General features: G+C 44.7%; 1 protein-coding gene across 2 annotated transcripts in view; it reads left to right on the forward strand.

The window, feature by feature from the left end:
* Positions 1 to 16222, forward strand: part of LOC126473321 (mycosubtilin synthase subunit C) — a 146012-nt gene that overhangs the window by 101414 nt on the left and 28376 nt on the right. For both annotated transcript variants that reach the window (XM_050100306.1, XM_050100305.1), the window contains exons 4-5: positions 4914 to 5093; positions 14026 to 14249. In XM_050100306.1, coding sequence (XP_049956263.1) covers positions 4914 to 5093; positions 14026 to 14249 — 404 coding nt within the window. The remainder of the gene's footprint in view (positions 1 to 4913; positions 5094 to 14025; positions 14250 to 16222) is intronic.

Genomic DNA, 16222 nt, shown 5'->3' on the forward strand with positions numbered 1-16222 from the left:
CCATAAAAAAATCAAATAATGTCTATGTTCCTGAGACATTTTGAGTCTCAGCTTTATCCGCGATAGTGATGTAGACTGGTACAAATTTTAATCCATTACTCCGGACTACATAACCATCATGGATTAATTATCGTTCAAATGATCTGCGGGACACATAACCGAAAGGTTCAACCGTGTCTCACGGGTCAGAGTGAGGCTGCCGACCTAAACTTAGTTTAGTGTAGCAGTGTAACAAATTAATCTGGATCCGTCAATAAATGTTTCCGATTAACGTGCAGAGTAGCACGTCCCGTAGTTTGTCTCGCACGCCCACAGTGCCACAGTGCGTCAGTTCTGGCCGCCACGACAAGGTAGATTTCGCGCGACGCTACGACAGCTCCGAATTAAGGAAGGAAGGAAGGAAGGAACGTTTCGAACCGTATGGACTTCTCTGACTATCCAATCTCGACAAGCAAAATAGTTTGCAGATAAGTACAGATAAGTACTTACGGTCTCTGTCAGACTTCTTTAATACAACTGAATTATACTATAATGCATTGCGCGGCCTTCCCTTTCTTCTTTAACCTATTGTGTGTTCATCTTGAGTTCATAGCTGAGGTCCTGCTTCACGAAGCTTGTGTAAAATACTTCGGTCTGTGTTGATTGACGCATTACACTGCCGGAAAAAAGAAGACCCTCAAAGACACAATCATTTTATTTTCAAGTGAAGTGATACGTAGTTAGCCATTATAAGAGCATATGATAACAATTTCAGTCCACTTGAAAATCACAGTAAAAGGTGTCCGCACAGTCGCATCAGCACAGCGTACGTAACTCTGGCGATAACGCAGGCGTGTATTCTCGCATATAAACGGTCATATACACTCCTGGAAGTGGAAAAAAGAACACATTGACACCGGTGTGTCAGACCCACCATACTTGCTCCGGACACTGCGAGAGGGCTGTACAAGCAATGATCACACGCACGGCACAGCGGACACACCAGGAACCGCGGTGTTGGCCGTCGAATGGCGCTAGCTGCGCAGCATTTGTGCACCGCCGCCGTCAGTGTCAGCCAGTTTGCCGTGGCATACGGAGCTCCATCGCAGTCTTTAACACTGGTAGCATGCCGCGACAGCGTGGACGTGAACCGTATGTGCAGGTGACGGACTTTGAGCGAGGGCGTATAGTGGGCATGCGGGAGGCCGGGTGGACGTACCGCCGAATTGCTCAACACGTGGGGCGTGAGGTCTCCACAGTACATCGATGTTGTCGCCAGTGGTCGGCGGAAGGTGCACGTGCCCGTCGACCTGGGACCGGACCGCAGCGACGCACGGATGCACGCCAAGACCGTAGGATCCTACGCAGTGCCGTAGGGGACCGCACCGCCACTTCCCAGCAAATTAGGGACACTGTTGCTCCTGGGGTATCGGCGAGGACCATTCGCAACCGTCTCCATGAAGCTGGGCTACGGTCCCGCACACCGTTAGGCCGTCTTCCGCTCACGCCCCAACATCGTGCAGCCCGCCTCCAGTGGTGTCGCGACAGGCGTGAATGGAGGGACGAATGGAGACGTGTCGTCTTCAGCGATGAGAGTCGCTTCTGCCTTGGTGCCAATGATGGTCGTATGCGTGTTTGGCGCCGTGCAGGCGAGCGCCACAATCAGGACTGCATACGACCGAGGCACACAGGGCCAACACCCGGCATCATGGTGTGGGGAGCGATCTCCTACACTGGCCGTACACCACTGGTGATCGTCGAGGGGACACTGAATAGTGCACGGTACATCCAAACCGTCATCGAACCCATCGTTCTACCATTCCTAGACCGGCAAGGGAACTTGCTGTTCCAACAGGACAATGCACGTCCGCATGTATCCCGTGCCACCCAACGTGCTCTAGAAGGTGTAAGTCAACTACCCTGGCCAGCAAGATCTCCGGATCTGTCCCCCATTGAGCATGTTTGGGACTGGATGAAGCGTCGTCTCACGCGGTCTGCACGTCCAGCACGAACGCTGGTCCAACTGAGGCGCCAGGTGGAAATGGCATGGCAAGCCGTTCCACAGGACTACATCCAGCATCTCTACGATCGTCTCCATGGGAGAATAGCAGCCTGCATTGCTGCGAAAGGTGGATATACACTGTACTAGTGCCGACATTGTGCATGCTCTGTTGCCTGTGTCTATGTGCCTGTGGGTCTGTCAGTGTGATCATGTGATGTATCTGACCCCAGGAATGTGTCAATAAAGTTTCCCCTTCCTGGGACAATGAATTCACGGTGTTCTTATTTCAATTTCCAGGAGTGTAGTTGTCGAAAGGCATCCTGCGATAGATTGTCCCAAACATCTCGTGCTTTTTGTTGCGATTCGTCAGTGGATCTTGCAGGCCTTGGAAAACGACTAAGTTCTCACTTCATCATACCCCATGTATGTTGAACTGGTGACAGATCTGGTCAGCTTTCTGGCCAGAGCAGTTGTGTACACCACGAATAGCACGTTGCGTTGCACCAGCCGTATGTGGACGTGCATTGTCCTGCTGAAAAATCACATCACCTTTCTCCCGAAGAAATGGCAGTAGCACGGGAGTAAGAGCTTGTGCAATGTATCACACTGATTATTTTGCCCTGTAGAAACACCAGTGTGACCATGAGCTGTAACTGATGTTCCCTAACAGCATGAAACCTGGAATGGCACCTATGTGTCGTGAGTGAATGCACTCCGGCATAGGTAGCTCAGCAGGTCTACAGCATACACGTGTATGTCTATCACCCACATACAGACGAAACCTACTCTCGTCACTGAAGACAAAAGAGCACCATTCTACTCTCCAGTGAACTCTTCAACGAGACGACAGTAGCCGTTCTTGCCGGTGTCATGTCCGCGGTAGCATGGGCAGAGGCACACCTGATTTTAATCCTGTCACAAGCAGACGTTTCCAAAGAGTTTCTGATGACATACCGGGCGTAACAAGTGCCCGGAAGTCATCGACAGTTCTACACTGTGATCAGAAGTATCCGGACACATGGCTGAACATGACTTAAAAGTTCATGGCGCCCTGCATCGGTAATGTTGGGATTCAATATGGTGTTGGCCCACCCCTAGCCTTGATTACAGCTTCCACACTCGCAGACATATGTTCAATCAGGTGCTGGAAGGTTTCTTGGGAATGGCAGCCCATTCTTCACGGAGTGCTGCATTGAGGAGAGGTATCGATGTCGGTCGGTGAGGCCTGGCACGAAGTTGGCGTACCAAAACATTCCAAAGGTGTTCTATAGCATTCAGGTCAGGGCTCTGTGTGGGCCAGTCCATTACAGGGATGTTATTGTTGTGTAACCATTCCGCCACAGGCCGTGTGTTATGGACAGGTGCTCGATCGTGTTGAAAGATGCAATAGCCATCCCCGAATTGCTCTTAAACAGTGGGAAGCGAGAAGGTGTTTGAAACATCAATGTAGACCTGTGCTGTGATGGTGCCATGCAAAACAAGGGGTGCAAGCCCCATCCATGAAAAACGCGACCACACCAGAACACCACCGCATCCGCGTTTTACTGTTGGCACTAGACGCCCTGGCATATGACGTTCACCGGGCATTCGCCATACCCACACCCTGCCATGGGATCGCCACATTGTGTACAGTGATTCTCACTCAACACGTTTTTTACACTGTTCAATCGTCCAATGTTCACGCTCCTCTCACCAAGCGAGGTGTCATTTGGCATTTACCGGCGTGATGTGTCGCTTGTGAGCAGCCGCTCGACCATGAAATCAAAGTTTTCTCACGTCCCGCCTAACTGTCATAGTACTTGCAGTGGGTCCTGATGCAGTTTGGAATTCCTGTATGATGATCTGGATAGATGTCTGCCTATTAGACATTACGACTCTCTTCAGTTGTCGGCGGTCTGTCAATCAACAGACGAGGTCGGCCTGTACGCTTTTGTGCCGTACGTGTCCCTTCACGTTTCCACTTCACTATCACATCGGAAGCAGTGTAGCTAGGGATGTTTAGCAGTGTGGAAATCTCCCGTACAGAGGTGTGGCATAAGTGACACCCAATCACCTGACAACGTTATAAGTCCATGAGTTCCGCGGAGCGCCCCATTCTGCACTCTCACTATGTCTGACTATTGAGGTCGTTAATATGGAGTACCTGGCAGCAGGTGGCAGCACAATGCACATAATACAAAAAAACGTATGTTTTGGGGGTGTCTGGATACTTTCGATCACATAGTGTACATCTACGTCATACTCCGCAACAAACCTAATGGTGAGTGGCGAAGCGTATTTCTAGTACCACTAACTAATCCTCCCTGCGCTGTTCCATTCGTAAATGGCGCGTCGGAAGAAATATTGTCGATAGACCTCTGTATTGGCTCCAGTTTCTGGAATTTTCTGGCCTTGGTCATTGCACGAGATGTACGTGGGAAGAAGTAGTATGCTGGCAGACTCTCGATATTTCAGTATTGAACCTCTCTGTAATGCACAACGCCTCTCCTGTAAGTATTGATAATGGAGTTTGTTGAGCATCTCGCGCTGACTAAGCGATTCCGTGACGAAACGTCTTTCTCTCTTCCGTCAGTCGTACCTGATAAGTATCCTATGTTGATGAATAACACTCAAGAATAGGTCGAACAAGCGCCTTAGAAGGTACTTCCTTCGTGGATGAGGTATATTGTGGACGAAACGTTGCGTTTAAATGTGAAGTCCATTCGAGCACAGCCTAATAGCCCAAAACATTTTATTAATGGCGACGTTTCCGACTGCGAAAGTTTACATTTTACAGATGAATCACTAACATTACAGCCTCTGAATATGAACATGTTTCACCCTGGTACCACTGAAAAACCCTTGAGGATGTTGCAGTTTTTCCTCAACAATGCGCAAGTTTGTTGCCCTCTTCCGTCGCTGTTGTGACGATAGCCTCTGTGTGTTGTTGCAGTGGACACGGAAGTGCTGGGCGGCTACAGCGCGGTGAGTTTCAGCGAGTTGGAGCGCGAGGCGGCCGAGCTGTCTGGGGATCCCCTCAGTGACGCAGAGACCCTGCAGAACAAGGAGCGCCGACACGAGTCGCCTCTGGCGCTGGTGCTCTACACGTCCGGCAGCACCGGCGTCCCCAAAGGTACGTCGCCCTCTACGTTTACACCAAACTCGTGACTTTCCTGCGCCTTGTCTTCGGGTCCACTAAAATGACAACCAGACGAGGAGACAAAAGCTTGATCCACGTAATCACATGATACAAATGGTCACCTTAGAAGGCATTCGGATTCGATTGTACTAGCTCGACTAATTAAGCAGTTCATAACACTTATCACAGCAAATAGGGGAATGAATGTTCGAAAAATCTTCCGCCGCAATACGTACACGGGAACGAATAGTGATACTATGTCTGATTTACCGATCAGAGTACAGTGTGTCCATCCCCGACTCCTCACAAACGAACTGTAGCCAACTTGCTTCTCGTAGGTGTTGCCCCATCTGGGTTGTTCTCCGTCGGTCGCGAGCCCTATCGCTTTTGATAGAAAGAGTGGATAATAATGTGGCAAGTTGTTAAATTTAAATGCTAAGCGTAATAAGAATCGTAAGATGTTTAGGATGCCAACTACTTTTATTTATCCAATTGCAGAATTAGTTAAACGATTTCTAGGGCCAATATATCGTTATAACTTTTTTAATTTACGTCTATGGTCACAAACTTTTTGATGACAGATTACCGGTTTCGGTCTTTAATGAACATCATCAGATCTATTTCATAAAAACAAAGTCCTAATGTACTGCAGCCATAGTGGCATCGTCAAATGTTAAATGCGAAATCAGCACCAGCATCGTCAAATACATATAGTTATAGTGCATGTGATGTTATCTACATGTATTTGACATACAGATATGGTGCATGTGATGTGCATGGGGGCTTAATTAATAAAAAAATACAAAAAAGTAATTTAAGTAGCTGTGTGTCCAGTTACGAAGTCTCGTAACCGGTTGGCCCTGACTAGTATTAGTACGCAATCTGACTGCAAAAAATAATAAAGAATAAAAGGAAATTTCCGTTAACACAATTGATTAATTAAGTCCCCTGCAACTATAAAAGCTACGAAACAACAAAGCACAAGTGTAACTGTTCTGTGTATGGTAGTGTGGTTCAACGTACATCTGGCACGGTTCTTCCTCCATACGACAAGAAATTTTAAACACCATTTACAATGAACTAATTGAAAAACCACAAATACTATAATTGCACATAGAAACCAGAATTAAAAGTCTAATACATGAACACGAACCAGATGCTTTGTTGACTGAACCTGTGACCATGAGGCATTATTATTAAGGAGATTTAAAATAAAAAATTTGTTACCTCCATATATATTGACGAAAAATACACTGTGATCATTGCAACATCTTCCATATATAAATTACACCAACCGAACAGCATCTACTCTCTCGCCCAACAGAACAATAACTGCACACGACATGGTCTCAAATAGTACTACTCTCGACATCCTCTCAATAAGCACTGCCCACGGCAACCTCTCTACTACTACTGTTGCAGTGGAGGCGGCGCAATAATACTCTATGGCGCAATCTCTGGCGCTGTGACTCAGTGTAGCCACCTTTCAGATGTTATCTATATGTATTTGACGATGGTGGTGCTGATTCCGCATTTAACATTTGACGATGCCACTATGGCTGCAGTACATTAGGACTTTGTTTTTATGAAACATATCTGACGATGGCCATTAAAGACCGAAACCGGTAATCCGTTATCAAACAGTTTTTGACCATAGATGTAAATTAAATGAAACTTATTACATATACTGGTCACTGTGTCGCAGCTTGTGAAAATATATCGTTAATATTCGTAATAAGATTCCTGGACGATAACCATTAGTTGCCGGCCAGTGTGGCCGAGCGGTTCTAGGCGCTACAGTCTGGAACCGCGCGACCCCTCCGGTCGCAGGTTCGAATCCTGCCTCGGGCATGGATGTGTGTGATGTCTTTAGGTTAGTTAGGTTTAAGTAGTTCTACGTTCTAGGGGACTGATGACCTCAGAAGTTAAGTCCCATAGTGCTCAGAACCATTTTTGAACCATTAGTTTCCAAGCACCGCAGTCACAAAATGTTACACACGGTCTTAGAATCAACACGAGATCGCACAAATGTTTCCCGAGGAAAATTAAACAATTACTTCCGTCTTTACGCGGATTTGCACTTCACACACTAGTTGGCTGCTTGAGAATTTACATTAACACTTCGCCCAAGTACGTAACCCCAGGCAATTTTTCGACAAACTGTTCCGTCTTTACGCGAGATCAGATCTTATTCACGGATTCATGTATTACCTCCTTGACTGTTGTAGACTATTGTAGAATAGTAGGGAGCTATTTTAGCAGTTTGGCACCTGCCCCCTCAGGGCGATCTTGATTGCTCTATCCTTTCAATCAATAAGGAACGACGGTAACTAAAATTTGTAATTATCGTTTCCTGATGAATTGAGTGATATTGTAATTATTATTAACAAGATCTCAGTGTAAGTAACGTCTTCAGCAGGGTTAGAGCCATGTATCAATATTCAAACAATAAATCTAAATGATACAGATTACCTTCTCGGCGCCCAGAATTGTAGGTGAATCCCCACTGACTCCCTCTCTGCTCCCATAAGATACGACACTTGCTCTCCAGGCCGTCCTCACGCTATGTGGGCATCTGGCGCGTCGTTGGATGAGTCTTACTCCTGAACCTACTACTCGCTAGCCTCCCGTAACAAATTTTTCCTATACTATGCGTTAAAACATGGCAACAAAAATTTAATAAACGTGGGCAGGGGTGTGGCAAAATCTTAAAACTTGTCTCGTAAGAAATAATCAGATCATGATACTGACAAACATTTAAAGGCAAGATTCTCATTTCCGCTTCATGAAGTACTTTGTTTCCCGCAATAAATCTTTGCGGCCTCCGTGACCTCGTGGTTAGCGTTATTAGGGATAAATGTGTAGCTGCAGTTGGTTGGTAAAATATAAAAGTTCCGCTCAACAGAAGATTTGTGGTAAGGTCACACGTCATAAAACAACATTCAAGGGCAGCGATCTTCAATAAGCGCTACAGCAAACTTTTAACAAAGGTTAATACTTCAACAATGTGAAAAAACAATAAAACTTCAGAATATTAACAATATTTCTAGGGTTCCGTCCTCAGATAATAAAAGCGCAGTCATTATACGATCACTTAGCTGTGTGTAAGTCTGTCCGACCGTTGGAAACCTTCTCCTCAAGAACAGGTCGGCGTATGAAGTTCAAATTCATGTCACACACTAAGATCTACAGGCCCCTGGCGGTGTAAAAAGTTCAAACTTCTAAGACAATGCAACCAAAGATGCTGCCATTTGTCACATATTTTGATACTCTCAAACTCGCTCATCAAAAGCTGTAGGGTACTTTCCGTCGGTCTAGAATCATGAAATTTGACATAGATTTAACAGCAAAAGTAAAGGATCAATCCGACAATTGATAATCTACAATCATATCCCACGAAAACAAAAATTTCCTTTTAATTTATGACTACCTGAATTGTCAGATTTGTAATTAAAACATTCGAAAATGTCTTTAAATCCCCTGGGACCGATATCTTGTCAGTGTCAATGTTGATACTAGACAAAAAAGTAATATTTTCGACTTGAGGAATGGATGAAAAAATGTATATGTAACTAAATTTGTAGGGGTCGTACTCGCACCTGACCAATTTTTTTAAAAGTTCATTCTACGCTTTATTTGAAGATAAGAGCCTGCTCTTGAAAGCGTCGACTGACTAGTCACCTTACTGCAAACGGTGATTGAGCCAAATTTTAATACTTTCCTAATTTATATTTCTGTACGGCTAAAACTGTGCTAAGCTGCTGTTTCAGTTGCACACCTAAGGTTTCCAACAAAAATTAGGTGTTCAGTTCTTGGTAAATTTATCGACCGAATTTAAAAGTTTAAAATGCTGTCATAATCCACTCATTAACATGTATAATCTTACTTTCAGAGTTTAACACTATATGTTTTAAAATTAAGAAGTTTGTATATGATTTCCGACATCGGAAATCGCGACGCGCAAACTAACACACTTCATTTATCTACAGGGTTATTACAAATGATTGAAGCGATTTCACAGCTCTACAATAACTTTATTATTTGAGATATTTTCACAATGCTTTGCACACACATACAAAAACTCAAAAAGTTTTTTTAGGCATTCACAAATGTTCGATATGTGCCCCTTTAGTGATTCGGCAGACATAAAGTTCCTCCCACACTCGGCGCAGCACGTCCCCATCAATGAGTTCGAAAGCATAGTTGATGCGAGCTCACAGTTCTGGCACGTTTCTTGGTAGAGGAGGTTTAAACACTGAATCTTTCACATAACCCCACAGAAAGAAATCGCATGGCGTTAAGTCGGGAGAGCGTGGAGGCCATGACATGAATTGCTGATCATGATCTCCACCACGACCGATCCATCGGTTTTCCAATCTCCTGTTTAAGAAATGCCGAACATCATGATGGAAGGCTGGTGGAGCACCACCCTGTTGAAAGATGAAGTCGGCGCTGTCGGTCTCCAGTTGTAGCATGAGCCAATTTTCCAGCATGTCCAGATACACGTGTCCTGTAACGTTTTCTTCGCAGAAGGAAAAAGGGGCCGTAAACTTTAAACTGCGAGATTGCACAAAACACGTTAACTTTTGGTGAATTGCGAATTAGCTGCACGAATGCGTGAGGATTCTCTACCGCCCAGATTCGCACATTGTGTCTGTTCATTTCACCATTAAGAAAATATGTTACTTCATCACTGAAAAGAAGTTTCGCACTGAACGCATCCTCTTCCATGAGCTCATGCAACCGCGCCGAAAATTCAAAGCGTTTGACTTTGTCATCGGGTGTCAGGGCTTTTAGCAATTGTAAACGGTAAGGCTTCTGCTTTAGCCTTTTCCGTAAGATTTTCCAAACCGTCGGCTGTGGTACGTTTAGCTCCCTGCTTGCTTTATTCGTCGACTTCCGCGGGCTACGCGTGAAACTTGCCCGCACGCGTTCAACCGTTTCTTCGCTCACTGCAGGCCGACCCGTTGATTTCCCCTTACAGAGGCATCCAGAAGCTTTAAACTGCGCATACCATCGCCGAATGGAGTTAGCAGTTGGTGGATATTTGTTGAACTTCGTCCTGAAGTGTCGTTGCACTGTTATGACTGACTGATGTGAGTGCATTTCAAGCACGACATACGCTTTCTCGGCTCCTGTCGCCATTATGTCTCACTGCGCTCTCGAGCGCTCTGGCGCCAGAAATCTGAAGTGCTGCTTCAGAAGAAAAAAACTTTATGAGTTTTTCTACGTATCTGTAGTGTGTCGTGACCGTATGTCAATGAATGGAGCTACAGTGAATTTATGAAATCGCTTCAATCATTTGTAATAGCCCTGTAATGAGAGCACTTAGCTACGTCGACCTAACTTTGCAGATGCTTTCAAATCTCATAGAATCTTTCCCGCGTCGACATCCCCTCATAAAATGATGAAACGAGAAACCTTTATCGATTGCTAGATTTCGCTGTTCACACTGTAAAACTTCAGTATCGTGCATGACAGTTTAATTAGTTACTACTTCACTTCTAACTCTTTCGCAACACATTTATCAGACATTATCCACCTATCCCACTGAATGCACCTGCAAAATTATCATTGTACGACACACTTTAGGCGATATGACATAATAAATATTGAGATGTGTGAAAAACTAGCTTTTCTTACATCAGATTGCAAATTACCCAGACTATACGCGTCCACTGTTTTGTAATGAAAGCACTTTGCAACGTCAAACGAACTCATCTGTAAAGTAATCAGACGTTTTGGAGGTATTTTATAGGTGGGAGTTCGATTCTTTACTGAATATGGGATGGGAGTAGGTTACCAGTATCCTACAACCACCAGCCTGCCTCCAGCTGAAAGGGGAAGTTCTAATGTAACGAAATTGACACGCAGGCTACCAAAGTGGAGTCAAATAGAAAGGCTTGTACCAGACTGAGAGTCAGGACATCTATTCACTCATAAACACAAAAAATCTGTCTTCGCAGACACACCAATTTTTTTAAACTATGCAATAGACGCTCCGGAGCAGCAGATAAGAGATCACCACAGACCAGTATAATGATCCTAGGCTAAATGAACTCTGGTGGAGCAACATCCCAGCGAAAACCATTCCGTAGCACAAGTTTCCGTATCAGGAAAGTAAGAAAACAGTCGGAGTGCAGTCCATGAGAAGAAAAACTGCGTAACGAGGTATCAATAAATGGCGTAGCAGCTGTTAATGACATTCACGGTAAACACAGCATTGGCTGTAAGGTACAGCTGATCACTTGATTTGTACATCGCAGCCAGACCAGCTGACCACACGACGTGCAGAGAGTAAAACTCGCAGCAGCAACTGGGAGCTCACACTGGTAGTAGTCCAGACATTGTAAATATAGCACTGAAACGATGCTTGCTGTGCATACCAAATAGCCAGCACCATAAATAACATCAAAGTGCTACATCTGCGAGTAAAACAAATTTGAAACATACAGAGCACAGGGTAGCTGAAAATAAATCATAACAGTACATCGTGGTAAGGAGCAACGAATCCAGTTCTTTTAGAGCATTGGTGACAAAAGGCAAAAAAAAAACGGTACAGAAACACTAATTTATTCTATAAGCGTGGTTTTTGTGCAGGATACTATAACTCAGCAACCTAAAACTGCAGCCCCATTAGGGTTATATAGTGTGGTAGCGTTTCACCCACCATCTGTGAAGGTTTCGGATTGCACCTGCAGGAGTTGGGCTCAATGACACAGGAGTGAAAATAAGGCATCACAGCAACAGACTTCTTGTGGGAAGTCGGTGAAGAAGTTAGGATTAGAGTGCCGATGTGTCAGAGACTGGGTTGAATGGCCGAAATTGGTTGGGAACCATCCAAGATGTTCTAAGTCTTTACAGACGTTAGAAAATGTCCCATCAAGCTGTTCTAGCAGGTACACGGTCCAGCTCAGAAAAGGCGATGTCGAGATCTGTGTGTCAGTATAATATTGGAAATAGATTACAGCGGATCTAGGAAAAGTGAAAGTTACAGAAAATATTATGATAAAGACTAGTCTCACAAAATACATGAAAATAAAGAGCAAGCGAAACGGTTTCTTTTCAGTTCGTATGTCGATAAGAACTTCTGCCTATACTACGGCTTCCATGAGATAAAGTGCTATGTAGGTATAGTAACATTGCCTCAGTCTACGGGATAATTCTAAAGCGCACTGTGGGAATATACTCAATTATATCTGCGGCTTAAAATTTCAAGATCCGTGGCGACTTCGTAAACTTGTCTTTTCTGATGCGAGCATAGCTGTGAAACTAGGGGAAAATTTTTTTTTTTGCTTAATCTGTTGCACACAGTAAGTCATAACATACGAAAAGTGTCATTTATATCATCAGCAGTTGAGTCTCCGACGCCCGTCCTACGCATATTACTTGTGAAGGAAGCGCTTTCTTATGACGAACGTTCTGTGCTGTCTACTGCATGTCCAGTATGTAAAACACGATATTCTGGTGACCTCTGTGCCACCGTATCTTCTGTCTACTCTTCCTATGCGGTATATGTCCTAGCTTTAAGTTCAGGGATAAGGCCAGACTATTGAAATCCTGACTAAGTGGCCGTTAGGTACGGTGCGACCTTTGCATGTAGGTCTATTAGGCGTACTTATGCTGTTGGATGCATAGGTTCTGGTATCCAGAGAAAGTTCACTGGAGTTCCACAGTAGCTCAGCCATCTTCAGCACTATGTTCATAAGATGAATGTTCTTGTTCTTTCGTATCGCTGCGGTGTTGAGTCGATAGTACACTTAAGCCAGACAGTCATGATCTTGTTCAGTCAGTGTCCTGGGCTGAACTACTCTTTTACATTCTAATTTATGATGTCCATAGATCCAAAGATAGTAGTGTAGATCGAAACTGATTACCCTGTAATTACCACGCAACTGACGACAAACACGGCAAAAATTACATTCTTATCATGGAGATTGAGTCTGCTCATTTATGTTCTACATTTTTGCGGCACAATCATATGCGTACTGCACAATGTCGTAGCCGGTTTCGACCAGCCACTAGTCATCTACAGACTCAGTAGATAAGAGATGACAGAGCCGTTATACAATTGACATATTCTCTACTGATTCTTCTTCGCCTCTTTTTATGTACACAGTCCGAAAATGACCACTGGCTGGTCAAAAAAGTATGAGAGATTGTTAAATATCATGTGAGTGTATTGTAAAATATTAAAAAATTAAATGCAAACTTTTGTTTGGATAAGCAATTCCTTAAAACTTTTCAACATTGTCAATCGTAGTAATTTGTTAAACCGACAACTATTTTTAGTAATCGTAAGGAGTACGAGGTGTAATTTCAGCTCAATAATGATTAAAGTCTTAAAGAGAGGACATAGCTGCAGCTTTTGTTGAAACTGTACCTTATAATGGATCAGTTACCCGCTAATTGGAGCTCATTACGGCTATTTTCCTCTGTAAGAGGGTAGTCAAAAAGTTTTAATTACCACCACGAAAAAAATAGTTAAGTAATTGTTTGTAGGTACTTTTCTATAATCGTGGTACACACTGAAATATCTACACCACAGTGTCATAAGACGCCGCTAGGTGCCAAAAAAACTGCGCATTTTTTTATCTGTGGACTGCGCATTCTGTTTTCGACTACTCTAGCGGCGTGTTACGATACTGCTGCGGAGAGATTTCAGTGTCTAACGGAGTTGTAGACAAGTACCTATAATAAGTTAATTGTGTAACTCTATTTTTCTGAGGTCACAATTAAAACTTACTGATTATTCCTTAAAAGCAAAGAGTAGGTACGTTGTTAGACTTCCAGAAACACAGACAAGAGGAAATTATTGCATCTTATTTTACGAGAGCCCTGAAATAAGTTGTCATCTGGTACTGCAGAGGTGTGAGCGATGAGTGGAGAACAGAATGTGAGGTGCGCGGTCTCTGTTTCCTTGTAGGAGTGCGCCTGACGCACGCCACGGTGCTGAACCGCCTGCGATGGCAGTGGCGGACGTTCCCGTTCTCAGAGGGCGAGACGTGCGCCTTCAAGACGGCGCTCAGCTTCGTGGACCACGTGGCCGAGCTGTGGGCGCCGCTGCTGCAGGGACGGCCTCTCGTCGTCGTGCCCGCACCCGTCACCAAGGACCCCCAGCGGCTCGCGCTCCTGCTACACGACCACCAGGCAAGGCACAGGCACACACTTCCTCACCTCCTCTTCTCCCCCTCTCCTCGTCCGATCCTCCCCCTCTCCTCGTCCGATCCTCCCCCTCTCCTCGTCCGATCCTCCCCCTCTCCTCGTCCGATCCTCCCCCTCTCCTCGTCCGATCCTCCCCCTCTCCTCGTCCGATCCTCCCCCTCTCCTCGTCCGATCCTCCCCCTCTCCTCGTCCGATCCTCCCCCTCTCCTCGTCCGATCCTCCCCCTCTCCTCGTCCGATCCTCCCCCTCTCCTCGTCCGATCCTCCCCCTCTCCTCGTCCGATCCTCCCCCTCCTGTATCTCACTCCTGTATCTCTGATAAAGATCTGTCTGATATTCGCTGTACAAGCAATAGATACGTGACAGTCAAATCACGAGATTGCAAATGTACTGGTGCAGCTTAAGTAATGGCCCTATGGGGTTTCTATACTCAATTGTAGTCCTGTTCCCCAACAATCTACGAATGAAATGTAATATCAGTTTTTCTTTCTACGTTTAAAGACCTGTCAAAGCGTAAATTTTATTAGTGTTTCTGGGTTTCTTTACGATCGTCCAGCGACGATACTTCAATCCAAACAATAGCATAGACACCGAATAGTCCCATACTGCTGCTAATCCTATCTGCTATCTGATGATTCGTTATGTATAGAGAGATCCTATTACGCTTCCATGGGGAATCCCCGATTTTAGTTCAGTTTCTGTAGAAAGTTTGCTGTCCAATTTAACATACTGGGTTCTATTAGTCTCAGGAAAAAAGGACTCGAGACAACATACAGCACTTCTTATTAAATAAAACAGTAAACCAGTCAAAAACTGCTTTTAATAAACATTTTAAATACAAGAATGCACTTGTAAATCCGAGAAAACATACAGCATTTCTTATCAAATAAAACAGGAAACTAGTAAAAAACTGCGAATATCTTCTGGGGGGGGGCAGCTGCCCCTCCCCCCCTTGCCCCTCGCTGGGTACGCCCATGGCTGGCTGCAGCAAGACAGACGGCGTTCATGACAACTCGGCAGTGCAGACACGGTGGCTGGCGATGTAGGTCCCCGCGGTTCGGCTGTCGCCAGCCTCAGTGTACAAATGGTGGCTGACAAGTGCTGTCAAACTGATACTGCCATCGTACTATGGTCACCTATTCGAACCAGCCTCGAGGCTCGATCAGCGACTATGAATAACGTCCCACCCTGTCTGGCAGCGAAGGTGTGCACAGCTGGTCACCGCAATGCCGCGTCCACTATTCGTTAAGGGAGTCTTGCCCCAAGTTGACGCTAAGTGTGGGGAGCTTCGCAGGTCGAATGCGTCGTTAATCGCGTGGCGTTTAGGACGATAAGTCTTACACTGTGTCCTGAATTTTCTTGGCGTCGCAGCGCACTGTCCGATCACAACAGTTGAAAATAAACTAGCGCTAATAAAGACAAACTATAGTTCACGATTTTTTCCTTCGTTGGACCAGTCATACAGAACTTTTGAAAGAAATTTCTGCCATTTGATGCTTGATTTGTATTCATTCATTCCACACAAACATGATTTCTGCTTTATAGCCATTCTCAAGAGCAATTTGTGGTCTAAAAAAAAATGTACGCCTTGACTAAATATTTCATAATTGGAATAATAATTATCAGGTCTTATAAACCAGTAAGAGAAGAGTGCATATCAGACACGTAGTAAGATATAGACGTGATGGATGCAGTTTAAACAAATGTATAGGCTGTCAAATGCACAATGCAGTTAATGTTTATTTGCTATGCACCATTTGTCGCATTTTATGTATTTATGTATTCACAGCCTTTAATACAACGACTGGTCTATAAAAGACCGCCTAAATATCATCTCCACGGTGACTTGTCATTTAGACAGGTCGGACACTTATTTATATTACAAATTGTACTTGAGAATGGCTATAAGGCCGGAATCATTATGTGGAATAAATGAATACAGATCTACAGTCAAATGGG

Source organism: Schistocerca serialis, chromosome 4 (genome assembly GCF_023864345.2).
Source record: "Schistocerca serialis cubense isolate TAMUIC-IGC-003099 chromosome 4, iqSchSeri2.2, whole genome shotgun sequence".
Taxonomy (NCBI): domain Eukaryota; kingdom Metazoa; phylum Arthropoda; class Insecta; order Orthoptera; family Acrididae; genus Schistocerca; species Schistocerca serialis.